Below are 15,102 nucleotides of genomic sequence, written 5' to 3' on the forward strand. Positions count from 1 at the left end.
ATCTTTCTATAATTAATAAATTGTTTATATATAATGAGTATTATATTGACTATCATAAATGAATCAAGCATCATTTATATCTAATGGATAATATAAAAGATAAAAAATTGATTATAGTAAATGTACAATCATGAATATGCAAATAAATTATTGTAAACTACTAATTATTAACTCTAGGTAGATAGTAAACTATTTAAAATTTAAAATATCTTAAATTATCATATAACTTTTTAAGTATTTATAATATTAAAAATTTAACATATTTACGAAATATACCAAAGTAGAGGTCACTAGAGGAGATGGAGACCATAGGTATAAGGTGTTGGCAGGAGATCATAGTTAATAGGAAGATGCCATGGTGATTAAAAATTAGGAGGTGGAAAGGTTGGAGAGGTCGATTGTCGACTTGAAAAAACACAAACTTGGAGGATAAGTTCGACAAGATTGTTAGTTTCTCGGTCTGTGTTATGCACTCATTGACCACTACCCTCTATCTCATGTAGACTAACAAGGATGGTGCAACCGATGACAAGGAGGTGAAGACTACTCGTTCGCTATACAGCTTCCTGGTTGATGATTGACTTCACCTGCTCTTAAAGATCCTGAGGATCTAGTGACTGGTTACCTTGTAATGTCCCCATCTTTTTAGCATCTAAGTGGAGTTCTTAGCCTTGAAATTCTCGAAAGGCTAAGTGGAGAAATAAGGAGAAATTGATTAAATTAATTTATTATAAAGTCATTAAATTAAAATACAAAAAGGTGACTTTATATTTAATTAATTTAATTTTCTAGAGAGTGCACTAATTATTGGAAAGGGGAAAGCTTCTAGAGAATGCAATTAATTAATATTGTATTTCCTTCTAGAAGGTTAAAGGAAAAGAATAAATAGAGGTGAGGGATTCATTGATTATCATCTGATTATTGCGAATTGCATTTGATAAGAACTTGGGAGAAGAAACTAAGGTTTCTAATTTCAGTTAGCCATTGGACAACATCAACTCTTTAGTGTTGCAACCATTTGAGGTGGTGAAATATCCACTAAATTTGGTATTCAGGAGAGCCTCATTCTGGAGTTCTATTTGTGCTTAAATTGGAGAATAAGTTGGAATAAGTTGGAATTTTCTATAGTAGTTGTTATAGTATGCATGCATGATCTCATGCTATAAGTATTTATGTTTAATTCATTTCCATTCTTGGGAATCTCTATTATCAAGTTCCTCTTGCAACTAATAGTAGTTATGACTATAATTTCTAAGCATATGATTTTGTTGTGATAATTCATAATCAAATTTTGGTATTATTGTAGTCATTATTGTAAGCCCATGAGAATGAATTCAATAAAGGAGATACATGTTGCATACCATTTTTTTGACGAAATGTCCATATAATAGCATATATGATCAGCATAATACTTGTATGTCAATTTTTGGTCAAAATGTTAGTTAGTTGTAGCTATGCACTTCATATCTAGTTTCCATGTATATGCATTGAAAAATACCAAAAGAATTGCACTTGCATATTAGTTAATTATAAGAGGCATTGTAATATCATTTGTGAACATTCTAAATTTCTTAGCATTGAAAGCTAGCATACAACTATTTGACAATATTCCTTGAGCTTAAATCAATCAGTTTGGGCAAGGGATATTACATTGATACCAGAGCTTGGTGTAAAGTGTTTGAGGAAATGTCAAACAATTGAAGTATAAAAGATTTTGGTGTTTGAAGAAGTTATAACCTATTGGGGTTATTACAGTGGTATCAAAGTGGTTTTCTACCATCCTGTGGTATGGGGAAGTTATTATATTTTCAAATTTGGTATTGTATTTGGAGTGACCAGCACTCTAGCATTTTGTAGCCATGGACAAATAGAGGAGGACTGGCAATTCTAGAAGTCGTTAGAGTAATGATGAAGTTAGCATTAAGATGAATGCTTTGCAAGAGAGTATAAAGAAACTTAAGCTTCATCAATAGAGATTGGGGAAGAGCTTATTAGATCCAGAGATAATTGAGAGGGAAACAAGGTATATGGTTTCTACCTTTAGAAGGCTGACATCAAGGTTGCAGGGAAGGAAGCTTTTATTTTCCCCAACAAGAATCTCTGATACAGATGTACCTATATTTAGTGCAACACATACTAGTCCTATTTGTAGTGTTGACAATGGACTTAGCACCACTAAGCTTCAGTAGGAGGTAGTCACTTCCTCAAGTGGGACCGAGAGTCAAGAGTCTAGAATTGAGGCTTTATCAAGAGATGTCGATGTAGGTAGTATGGCCACATCTAATGATCCATTTGATGATGTTATGAGATGTATGGGCTATGACACCCCTTGTCCAAAATTGGGTGATGAATCTAAGGATGTTTTGGATGGGTTGAAGGATCAATGCTTACAAGATCTCACTATTGAGGTGGAAGCTGAGACATGTGAGGAGATTGATACGGCAAGGGCTTCCATTTCTTTAGATGAGGAGTTGGTTCATTTTTTTTGTTGTGGCAGTTAGTGATGTTCCTATGTCCATATATTTTGATGTGGATACACCTATTGTTGATACAGTTGGCATGAATGCATATGGTTCACCTATAGCTACATATTTTTCAACGCATGCTTTTGATGCTTAGGATTTCAATCCAATATATATTATTTGGGTGGATATAGGGAAGAAGAGATTTCATAGATCTTCTATGAAATTTCCTTTTGGTGACATTCTGACTTCTACATCATCAACTCAAGTTTTGGGTGCTAGGCTATAGGACATGTGGTTGGTCTTGATGATGCTGGTTTGGAGTTGGTTTGGTGTCCATAGGGATGTCACATACTACTTCATTTTGGATCTAGGTGGAGGTTGGAGTTCATTGTGTTGCTGGATTGCTTGAGGACAAGCAATTTTAGGGAGGGTGGATTGTAATGTCCCCATCTTTTTAGCATCTCAGTGGAGTTCTTAGCCTTGACACCCTCTGAAGGCTAAGTGGAGAAATGAGGAGAAATTGATTAAATTGATTTTTTATAAAGTCATTAAATTTAAATTAAAAGGGTGACTTTATAATTAATTAATTTAATTTTCTAGAGAGTGCATTAATTATTGGAAAGGGAGAAGCTTCTAGAGAATGCAATTAATTAATATTTTATTTTCTTCTAGAAGGGTGAAGGAAAATAATAAATAGAGGTTAGAGCTTCATTGTTTATCATCCAATTATTGTGAATTGCATTTGATAAGAACTTGGGAGAAGAAACTAAGGTTTCTAATTTCAGTCAACCATTGGAGAATGTCAACTCTTCAATGTTGTGCAACCATTTGAGGTGGTGAAATATCTATTGAATTTGGTATTTGGGAGAGCTTCATTCTAGAGTTCTATTTGTGCTTAAATTGGAGAATAAATTGGAATAAGATTTGCTACAATGGCTGCTACAGTACGCATGCATGATGTCACACTACAATATTTATGTTTGATTCATTTCCATTCTTGTGCATCACTATTATGAGGTTCCTCTTGCAACTATTAGTAGTTATCATTGTAATTTCTAAGCATTTGATTTTGTTAAGATAATTCAGAATCAGATTTTGGTATTATTGTAGTCATTATTGTAAGCCCACAAGAATGAATTCAATAAAGGAGATACACATTGCATACCATTTGTTTGATGAAATGTCCATCTAATAGCATAAATGATCGGCATAATAGTCATATGTCAATTATTTGTCAAAATGTTAGTTGGTTGTAAGTATGCATTTCATATCTAGTTTCCACGTATATGCATTGAAAAATACCAAAAGAATTGCACTTGCATATTAGTTCAATGTAAGAGGCATTGTAATATCATTTGTGAACATTTTGAATTTCTTAGCATTGAAAGGCAACATACAAGTGTTTGACAATATTCCTTAAGCTAAAATCAATCAGTTTAGGCAAGGGATATTATATTGGTATTAGAGCTTGGTTGCAAAGTGTTTGACGAAATGTCAAACAACTAAAGTATAAAATATTTTGGTGTTTAAATAAGTTATAAACTATTGGGGTTATTACATACCTCCTGCTAGTGTGCTACCTATTCACTTTTTTGCTTATGGTAGTCAATTACTTACTTGGCATTTGGGCTCTTCGTGGTTTTTTATGCTAGACTATTTAAAATGGCCGACTTGCATGTGATGGCCATGTTTATGTAAAGTATTAATAATTTCATGGTCTTTAGCAATACTTATTTTACTATCATGCTTATTGGTGGGTTTTTGATATTAAGAAATGGGACTAGGTAATCTCAAGGTAATGATTACCTCCAACTAATCTTCTATCAATTTTTTTCTCTATTATGGGCTAGCCCTCATTTTACTTGCTTATTAATTTCAAAAATATTTGATATGTTACTTAAAAATGATAAAATATGGTCTCAAACAAGCACGAAGATCATGATTTGATAAAATTGATAAATTCTTTTTTTTTTTATAGTGCTTGTGTTGGAAGGGTGTATCAAGAGTACAAAATATCTAAATCTATTGATAAAGAATGATGAACATGTATCTATATTTTTTTATTTCCTTGTATGTGGATGATTCAATCACAATAAGAAGTTTTATATATTTCATTGATGAAATCAGCAATATTCATTGAAAGCATTTGAAATGAAGAATCTTGAAAAAATGCATTATTATTTAAGAATTGAAGTTTGAAGAGAAGATGGTAAGACATTGAACACTCAAACTAATTATAGAAATATTTTGGTCAAACAATCTAATATGCAAGATTGTAAAAAACCATGTACCCAATTAAAAAATATGTAGTTCCTCTTGTGATAGTGATACTTTAGAAAACAACTGAAACCTTTATAGGTAGATGGAGGAAGTTTAATCTACTTGAAAATTAAAAAGCCTGATATTTCATACTCTATCAACATAATTTGCTAGTTCATGGATAACTCTATTGAGGCTCATTGGAAAGTAGCAAAGAGAGTTATCGGTTATCTACAATGTACCATTAAAATTTTGGATTGAATAGACTAACTATTTAAATGTCGCTTAGTGTTGGAAACAAAATTTACCATAGTGTAGTAAACTTTTAAAACAAACATGTTATATTGCACACTTAGAAAGATCCAAATATTACCATGTGTTGACATAGTGTGCATTTTGACCACTAGCTTTAGTTTGATCTGTCAAAGTCTCCACTTGGACAACATGTTGTTGGCAAAATGTTCAATGCTCCTCTCAAGATTCATGACTAGGGATTAACTACCTCTTATGTCCTATAAGTTGAGGAGTTATATGAGGAACTGGGAGATCAGTCTTTAAGTGCAACAACAAGCCCACTCTAACAAGTGGTATCAACACTTGGTTATAGGTTTGAATCCTCAAACCATTAGGTAATGCTCATGGCGATATTGTTGACAAACTATAGAGCTCCCTTTAGGATTCATGAGAAGGACTTGCTACCTCTTGTGTCCTATAAGTTTAGTGGTTGTATCAGGCACTAACAAAACAATATTTTGGTGCAATGAAAACCTCACTATAACACACATGTCTTATGTTCTAGGTGCTACAATGATAGGACTACGGTAGATGGTAAATGTCTAAGACACTAGATAATCAGAAAACAATGTGGTTTATCTTGTGCTCTCAAAATTTGACCTTGATTATCATGAATCTATTTTGACATGTAAAGTTAGATTTTTACGACATAGACCTAAATATATTATAGAATATTGTGTAGAGGTATATTTAAGGAGCTTGTGAGTTTAATTAGCGAATAGATTATCCTATTCCAAACCCATTGTTATAAACAATTAATAAAGGGATGTATTGAAGATAATATTTGGAAATATGTGTAAATGGCCTATATGATGAGACACATTTGAATCATTTATTTTCTTTTAGAATTGATATATGGTATAGTTATTCTTTTATAGGATACTTGCATTCACATTTAGTGTGCATTTAAGAGCATAATGGATGTCTTTAAATTATAAAGTTTGGCATACGACACATCACATGAAATGCATGTGCTAGGGTGACCTAAAATGACTAGTGATGGTGATAGATTTATAATATGTGGGATAGTGCCAAACTAGCTTCTGAAATTGTAATTGACCTCTCCTTTAGGGGCCCCCTTCAATATCAAATACTAATGGGAAAAATAAGTCACCTTTGTCTATTTAATACTTTGACTCTAGGAATTAAGCCTTTGTCCTCTAAAACCATTACTCAAAATAAGACAAAGGGTACAAGATATCTTAGAAATAGACAAGGGTATATCAATGAGGAGAGAATAGTTTTGAGCTTATGTATGGGATATGAATAAGCACACTTTAGTTTAATACCTATAAGACTTATGAGTGTCATCCTTAGACTATAAGTTACCTTTATATAAAGAAAAGTAAGACCTTAACATTGATTAACTATGAGCAACTATGAACTATAGAATTTGTAAAAGAATCTAAAATGAGATTGTATAATTGCCAAATATATAAAATGAATCATATCACATACTACATGTTCCGTGAATATTTCATGTTACATAGAATGTCCAAAACTATCAAGGCCTTCGAGGAGAGGATGTCTTAAGAGAAATAAATATGAACATATCTTTAGCTAGATGATCAAGGGCTACAATAGTCGAAATCATCGTTAGTGGCGTTGCAAACTACTATCTAAATATATCATAAGAATAAAGCTCAAATTGAATGTTTAAATTATTGACAATATCTCGTGGGCGGCTTCGTGGCCATTTCTACAGAAATTCAAACGACACGTGGAGAAACGTGGAAAACGAAAGCTTGACTTGGTGAGAAAATGAAATTTTGCCGTGTTAGTCACAGTCGGCAGATCATGATGCTTCTCTCAGACTAAAAAACAAATATATCTTCAATTAAAGTACGTCAACATACAAATTCAATTGGAGTACAGTCCTAAAAATCAAGAATCCTAATCAAACAACAATTAGATTTAGCCGTATGATTGGAAGTATAACTGATATGCACAACAATTTTGACTTCTTGGTCCAATCCTGAATCATATCATGAACAGTGAATTGAATTCTTATAAGTATTCTCACACGTGAATTGAATTCTTTAATGACATATAAATAGGGTCTCAGTGTTGCGAATATTACCAAGTGTTCATCTATCTTCCCAGTTGTGAAAATTTATTTAGTATTTGATTGTCTTAAGATTTTCCAAGAGGAATTCAGAAATGGGTATTCCAGTGATTGATGTGGCGAAGATTGATGGAGGAGAGAGGAAAGCCATTATGGATCAAATCGCACAGGCTTGTGAATCTCCCGGATTTTTTCAGGTATTTATGCTTGTTTCATATGGTACAAGAAGGGTCAGCTGTTTTTATCTTTTCATTATAGTGGTAAACTAAGTTATAAGGAATCTGGATTGGAGTTGGGACTGTTCTCTTATCATCATTTTGGTATTTTTATGCTATAAAAAGGGTCAATTTTACTTATATAGATAAAACCACAACAGTAAAATGATTGTGATGATATAGCAAATTGATAAAAAGGGTCAGTTTTACATATATATATATAGATAGATAGATAGAAATCATTCATTACAAGATTATGTCATTGGTGAGCTGAAATTGACTAAATTGGTTTAATTTTTGCAGATTATAAACCATGGCATTGACCACGGTCTTCTGGACAGTGTGAAAGAGGTTTGTTCAGAACAATATAAAATTAACAGAGAACAAGATTTCAAGAATTCCTCCCCAGTAAGGGCACTGAACAAAGCCATTGAAGCTGAAGCAAAGGGAAATAATGCTGAGAAGATTGAGAATTTGGACTGGGAGGACGTTTTTCAAGTCCACGAGATGAAAGAGACAAATTCTTGGCCTTCAGACCCAAAAGAATTCAAGTACGTTTAATATTCAATCAATACTAATCTATACTGGTGCGAGTGCACATTATTATAGTTGATCTTTCTATATAATTCTATTAACAATCAGCAAAGATAATCAATAGAAACAATTCATATAGTTTAACCTTAATGCATCTTATTTTCCTATAATCTGGCATAATAGAATTGGAGTAAACCCTTGTTTTCATTTAATTAAATTTAATGCAAACATCTAGCCCATTACCTTTTGCATTTTGTACAGGGATACAATTGAGGAGTTCCGCAGCCAAATATTCAATCTGACAGAGAAATTGTTGGAAATAATAAGTGAAAGCTTGGGGCTGGAGAAAGGATTTCTGAAAAGGGTATTTGCAGGGGAAGAGAAGAAGGAGAAGCCATTCTTTGGCACAAAGGTGAGCCATTATCCTCCCTGCCCAAAGCCAGATCTGATAAAGGGCATCCGTGCTCATACGGATGCGGGTGGCCTCATTCTCTTGTACCAAGATGATGAGGTTCCTGGCCTTCAAGTGCTCAACAATGGCAGCTGGATTGATGTGCAACCAATGCAACACTCAATAGTTGTGAACATTGGTGATCAGATAGAAGCAGTGAGTAATGGAAAGTATAAGAGTGCATGGCACAGAATTCTCCCAACAAAGGACGGAAACCGGTTATCAGTGGCATCCTTTTATAATCCTTCATACAATGCAGTTGTGAGCCCTGCACCTCAGCCCGTTGCTCAAGCTCAAGGCAATGGGAATGCTGCTCATGAATTATCTGCGTATCCAAAGTACTCATTTGGTGACTACATGAAGATTTACTCTGAACAGAAATATGAAGAAAAAGAGCCTCGTTTCAAAGCAGTGGGAAGGTTGAATTAACATTTTTTAAAGAAAATGTTAGGAAATTATGTTAGACAATAAATAAATTAGTTGTTACTTTAGTTAGGTGGGTGGATAATAAATAATAGTTTTATCAACTCAATTTATTGAATGTAATAGATACCGTGATTATAATAAGATTTTTTACCTTTTCTTATAATATTTTTAGTTTTGCTATTATTTGTTATGTAAAATTTCAATATTGTTGGTTTACATTGGTATGAGAAAAATTTGGCTTTAGATTATGAGAGTAGTTAAGACAATGAAGATGAATTAAAAGTATACCAAGTAAAATATAATAAATATATAGAAATTGTATTCAAAAATCAAATTACAAATTACATTTCATTTATCTAATTTCTACAAATTTAATTCAATATTTATTACTTTTCAATTTTTAGTTTTATTTATTATTTATTATCTACTACTCTATTGGTATCTCCTCCTTCTAATTGGACCATGGAACTCATGAATTTGAATTTCTATGGTCACTGTTAAAAGAGAAGATATCTTTACAAATTCAAGATCAATCTATTAGTCTAAATAATTTGAACTTAAATGAATCCCAAAGTAAATCTAATTTTTAATTTCACACAAGATATTTATTTTGAATATTTAAAAATAAGAAAATTACATTAATATTAGTAATTTATTTCTATAAATTTACTCTAATGTTATGAAAGAATGTCCAAATTAAAAATGATATTTTCATTAACTTTTTGTTAGTGGAAAATAGAAGAACACACCATTCATGATATTACTATCATGATTCTCACAAATGAACTTGCTTCAAAAATCTCTAACTAGAGGAGAGTCTCCAAGCCATCTATCTTCCCAAAATCTATGAGTAGATGAGGAACCTCCTAAAATAAACTCGTAACCCTTCCTTCCTAGAAAAAGATAATTTTTTTCGGACAAGAACTCTTGAGGGACTTCAGTGTTAAGTTGGCCTATTTTAGTAATATCGATGAGGGAGGCTTCATGGAAAAAAGATATGTTTGGTAGTTTCATCTCCTTCCTAAGATTAATTTCTTTTAGTGATGTGTTATGCACAATAGTATACTCAGGATTGATAATATTTAGAGGAGTGGCTTCTAGATGGTTAATCAATGTGTGTTTTGTAATATTGATGAAGAGACTATCCCTCACCTCCTAATTCATTGCTCCTACTCTATTCAAACTTTAAAGAAGTTTTTTATTAGGTGGGGATTTCTTGGGTCTTGAATAGTAATGCTCAATAATTCATTTTGGGTTGGAGTGTCCCTCCCACCACCCCCTAATTAAATTGACATGGAAATATATACCCCCTTATATCTATTAGAATATATGGAAAGAATGTAACAACCATATATTTAGGGATAAATTAACCCCCCTAGAGGTAGTCTTCAAAGCAACTATGGTCCTTATTAGAGAGTGTACTCTGAATTGTAAATAGAGACCTCCTTTCCACACTCTAGCAAATGATGGGTAGGATTGTGGAATATATCTCATCTAGTGGAAAGAATGGACAACACGAAGGTCCATATAAGAAAGGGTACTAGATGAAACTCACACCCCCAATTTTGGTGAAAACTCAAATTTTATGAATCAACAAGAAACAATAGAGGGCAGCTAGAGGGATTATACATGATGAAAAAGGGAATCACATTAGCGGTTACATGAGCAATTGTGCTAAAATTTCTAGCAATGAGGCAGAAGCAATGGAACTTCCCTAAGGGATGGAGATTTCTTGCACTATGAGAATTCAAAACCTTGTGGTGGAAGGTGACTCCATAGTGGTCATTGAGACAATTAAGGGGTTTTTTAAGATGAGATAGCATGTCATATCAATAATAAGGGATACATAAATACTATTAAATAGGTTTGAAATTAAAATCTAGCATGTGTATCATGAAGGGAACCAAGTGGTGGACAACCTAGTGGGGTATGAACATGGAGTTTTTGGTAAAGAATTTATAGGTTTTGAAGGGCCCTTGAAACTTTGTACAAAATATCTTAGAGATTAAACATTAAGCCCACAAGACAAAATAGAACAAAAGAGGGACAAAGCCAACAAAAAAACAAGACAATAACAAAAGGATAGCACTGCAACCACAAAAATAGGAAACACAATATGAATAGTACAAACAAGGAAAACAAAGGGAGTTAACCCATTTTCTTCATCAGCTTTGTTGTCCACTCCTTAAGCTTTCCAATATTCTCAATTTCCTCCATGATCTAGCTGATATCAAAAGTGGTATTCGTATCCATCTTTCTAGTATTAGCCTTGGTCCTTTTCCTAGTCCCCTCTTTATTCTCAGTGGCAACACCTTGGTCCTCATGAACAACAATAATATCCTTCTCCCCAATAGAGTGTTCAACTTTATTGAAATCTTAGGATCTTAATGTCCTTGTTGGAAGCTTTGAGAATGTTATAGCTCTAATCAATGATATTTTTCAAAGAATTATGAATTATGTTGACCTTGTTATCTAATTATAGGAAATTTGCTTCCATCTTATAGAAATTCATCATGTTCATCACAACACCCATGATGGTGTTATCCTTATCTCTAGCTTCAAAATTGTTATGGCCAACTCCCCTAGCCTCCACACTAGTCATCTATCATTTAGCTTGATTATTTAATGGAAAATATACTTAACTTGCCTAAAGTTATCTAGAAAACTATTCCTTGGCATTATTAACAACATTAATGATGAGAAGATCTATGGATGAGAAGAGATGGATTAATGAGTTCTTGAAGATCTACTCTACTAAATTTAACTTCACCAACCATGAGGTCTCCCTAGCAATGCCAAACCTAACCTTATTCATGTTCATGTTCTTCCAGACCATTTTCCTAGATTTGGTAGGGGCACTAGGTTCCTTGACCAAAATGTTAACTTGAGTTGAATGAGAAATGGTTGCCCCCACATTTAGTTCCTCCACAAGAGAATGCTCTCCATATTGTTCTTTAATAAGGTTCAAAGGGGAATCCAAGCCTTTACTATTCTCTATGTTTCCATTTTCAAATTGTTTCTTCTTCCCAAATGATTTTTTGCTAGAACCTTTATCATCAATTTCTATATCCATATCATCACCCTCATCATCATACTTATCAAAGGAAATTCCAACCTATTTGTTAGGTGCAAAGGACTTCAAATGCTTTCTAGTCTGACTAGTCTTCCTCTTCTTCCTATCACTCCCCTTCCTAGGTTTCTTACTACTAGGCCCAATCTCTTCAATATTAGTCTCTATGCCATTTTCATCCTCAATTGAATCATCATCAAACTTTGTAGCCTTCTTGTCTACTTCTTAGGTGAAGAGGGTTTCTTCTTATTAGGGGTTTTCACTTGAGTCTTAGCCACCATACCCTTCCCCTCACCTTTATTTTTAGGCTCTTCATGATCCTCTTCTAAATGTATTCCCTCACTATTTTTCATGTCAAAGTAATCATGAGATTCCTCTGAGCTCTCCTCAGAAGCATCCTATGGCCCTTTCATCTCAAGAGGCTTGACAATAGAGTGAGTTTTTATTTAATCATAAATAAGTAGCATTAAAACATCATGAAGAGGAAGGTTGGAAAATAAATTATTCCTTAGACCATTAATACTTGCAAATTAATGGAAGAATTAAGATAAAAGGGAATAGAAACCTTAATGTTGTGCTTGAATTGGATCATGAGAAAAAAATTGATGAAAATAAAACCAAAAAAATATACCATCCAATGTAACATAATAAATAATCTCTTGAAGAACAAACCTCCAGAGCTTCTTAATGCACTTACATTAGTAGTAGGTTTTACTTTCTTGTTTCACCAGCACCTCACTCTTGCCAAGCTCCTTAGAAAATTATTCAATGGTCACATCCAAAAATCTATGATATTGAACAAAGAGTTATCAATAACCACACTTGGGAAAGGTAGTATGATCTACTAGTAGTGATTTTATTGCTCATAGGATAAGGTAAATCATTGGACTCATAGATGGCTTTCTACTGCTACCCGGGTTACTCTTCTTCAAGCTGTTATCCAAACTCTTCCTACTTATAGAAGCATGGTTCATGCTGCACCTATTTACTTTCTAAAGGAGTTTGATGCTCTTTCTCGACAATTCCTTTGGAGTGGTAATTTGCGTAGTACTAAATGGAGCTTGGTTAATTGGGCAACTGTTTGTAGGCCTAAAAAGGAGGGTGGTCTTGGTCTTCATTCTGCTCTATTGAGTAGACAAGCTTTGGCTGCTAAACTTTATTGGCGATGGTGCTCTAGACAGCATCAACTTTGGGCTCATATTATCACTCATAAATATTTTCATGGTGCTTATCCTTGCTCTGTTTTTGCACTTCCTCTTGAAGGTCGTGGCTCAATGGTTTGGCATACTTTGAAGACAGGTGCGATGTTGGTGAAGAGGGGTCTGTTCTAGATATGTAAAGGAGGTTCTCAGGCTTTGTTTTGGTCTGATGCTTGGGATGGATTCCATTCCATTTTATCCATATACCCTCATCTTCAGCCTCTTTGTGACTCTTTTTCGGCCGCTGGATGGGATAAAGTGGCTCATTACAAGACTCCTTATCAATTGGGACCTGTTGTTGGTTATAGATGGAAGCATTCCTCTGATTGGCCTCCTGGAGGTACAGACATGGATCGTCAGGAGCTTTCTCAAATTTTGGCCTCTAGAGAGTGTTCCTCTTTGCTTGGTCTAGATGTATTGGCTTGGGGCGGTACCTTGTTTGGTAAATATCATGTCTCTGCTGGGTATCAGGAGATAACTAGACAATTATTTGGGGATGCTGAGGTCCCTTGGTGGAAGCAAGTCTGGAATAAAGTTTCTTGGTCCAAGTGCAATTTTTTCATGTGGCTAGTGGCTCACAACCATTGTCTTACCTGGGATAATCTTTGTAAACGTGGATTTCAGGGCCCCTCTTATTGTGTTTTGTGTGGTAATGGAGAGGAGTCTGTCTCCCATCTGTTCTTCCATTGCTCCTATTCTACTCAGATATGGCACCTTTGGTGGAGCGCTTGGGGTTGCTCTTGTCGGCATGCTTCCTCTTTGCCTGAGTTCTGGGCTCGCTTGGGTAGTGCTCCCTCCAAGTCTTCTTCTCTCCATGCTGCTTGGATTGCTGGCCCATCTTTCATGCTTTGGCATATCTGGTTGGAGAGGAATCGTTGCATATTCCAAGATGTTCAGCTTGGTGTTTTGCATCTTTGCTGGAAAATATCACATTCTCTCCAGGAAACTATTCTTGTGAAGTGTGAGCTTGATGGGCGTATGGATCCGGTTGATCTTGCTATCTATAATCGCCTCAATTTTCATCTGCAGGATGGGGTTGCGGCTCATAGGTTTCCTTCTATGTCCAGGCAGCTTCACCATTAGAGGAAGGGTCAAGTTAATCGGGATGGGCACTGGACTCCTCCTCCTTGTGGAGTTCTGAAAATTAACACTGATGGTTCTTCTCGTGGGAATCTTGGTCTGGCTGGTATTGGCGGAGTGGCTCGTTGTAGTTCTGGGAATGTTAATTTTTTCTTCTCAATTCATAAGGGCGATTATACTAACAATCTCATGGAAGCTCGGGCTATTTTATATGCTGTGGAATAGTGTTGCTTGTGGGGATGGAGTAAGATTATTTGTGAGTCTGATTCCCAGGTGGTGGTGAACATTCTTTCTTCGCAAGAGCTTGAGGATGTTAGTTGGCAGCTGGCCACTATTGTTAAGCAGATTCTTTTCTTCTCTTCCTCTTTTCAGTTCATTAGGTTCAAGTATATTCCGCGAGAATGGAATAGACCTACTGATTGTTTAGCCAAATGGGCTTCTAGTCATGATCCGAGTTGGAATATTAGGGATAGGGGGCAACTGTCCTTTGAGATGGTGTAAGAATTTGATGATCTTGTTGCTTAGGATCGAGCTCCTTGTTGAGCTCTCCTTGTTGTATTCCTTTCTGTCTTAATAAATTTTTACCCCTCTTTTTGGATTTTATTGCTCATTCAAAAAGATAAGTTTTGTAGGTAATGATAAATATTTTAAAAATATGGCTTGTGGGAGTCATTCTAATTATGGTTCCCTATAAGGTGTGGGTTCTTGTGATAATGAATTTAGATTGGCTCACATTTTCATTAATTTCCCTAATTATGACTAGTCATCCTAAGTATAGGTTCATAGCTCTAGGCAAGATTTGCAATAATTTTTTACAATCCCAACGGGTGCCTCTTTCCAAATAAATTTTATTCCAATTTAAATTACCAAAATACCAAGTGTAATCAATGCATCATATCCCATTTTATTAACAAGTTAGGCTGTCAAAAAATAAAAGGATTTTCTTAGTTTTCTTTGTGCATATTTCTTGAGCTTGTTGGGAGTATGGCTATAGAGATGACATAAGTTGTGGATTATTTTTTTGTTAAATTTGAGAATGAAGAA

The 15,102-nt window shown here is 34.4% G+C and overlaps 1 protein-coding gene across 1 annotated transcript; it reads left to right on the plus strand.

Annotated features, from left to right (window-relative positions):
* The first annotated feature begins 7,078 nt into the window (after positions 1–7,078).
* On the plus strand, positions 7,079–8,872 carry LOC149559753 (1-aminocyclopropane-1-carboxylate oxidase-like). The gene is made up of 3 exons (XM_089824268.1): positions 7,079–7,280; positions 7,602–7,849; positions 8,094–8,872. The coding sequence occupies exons 1-3, from the start codon at positions 7,179–7,181 to the stop codon at positions 8,710–8,712; spliced, it is 969 nt and encodes a 322-aa protein (XP_089680394.1). The 5' UTR covers positions 7,079–7,178; the 3' UTR covers positions 8,713–8,872.
* The last annotated feature ends 6,230 nt before the right edge of the window (positions 8,873–15,102 follow it).

Source organism: Cupressus sempervirens, chromosome 4, assembly GCF_028749045.1.
Source record: "Cupressus sempervirens isolate cs-2001-9-10 chromosome 4, ASM2874904v1, whole genome shotgun sequence".
NCBI classification, from domain to species: domain Eukaryota; kingdom Viridiplantae; phylum Streptophyta; class Pinopsida; order Cupressales; family Cupressaceae; genus Cupressus; species Cupressus sempervirens.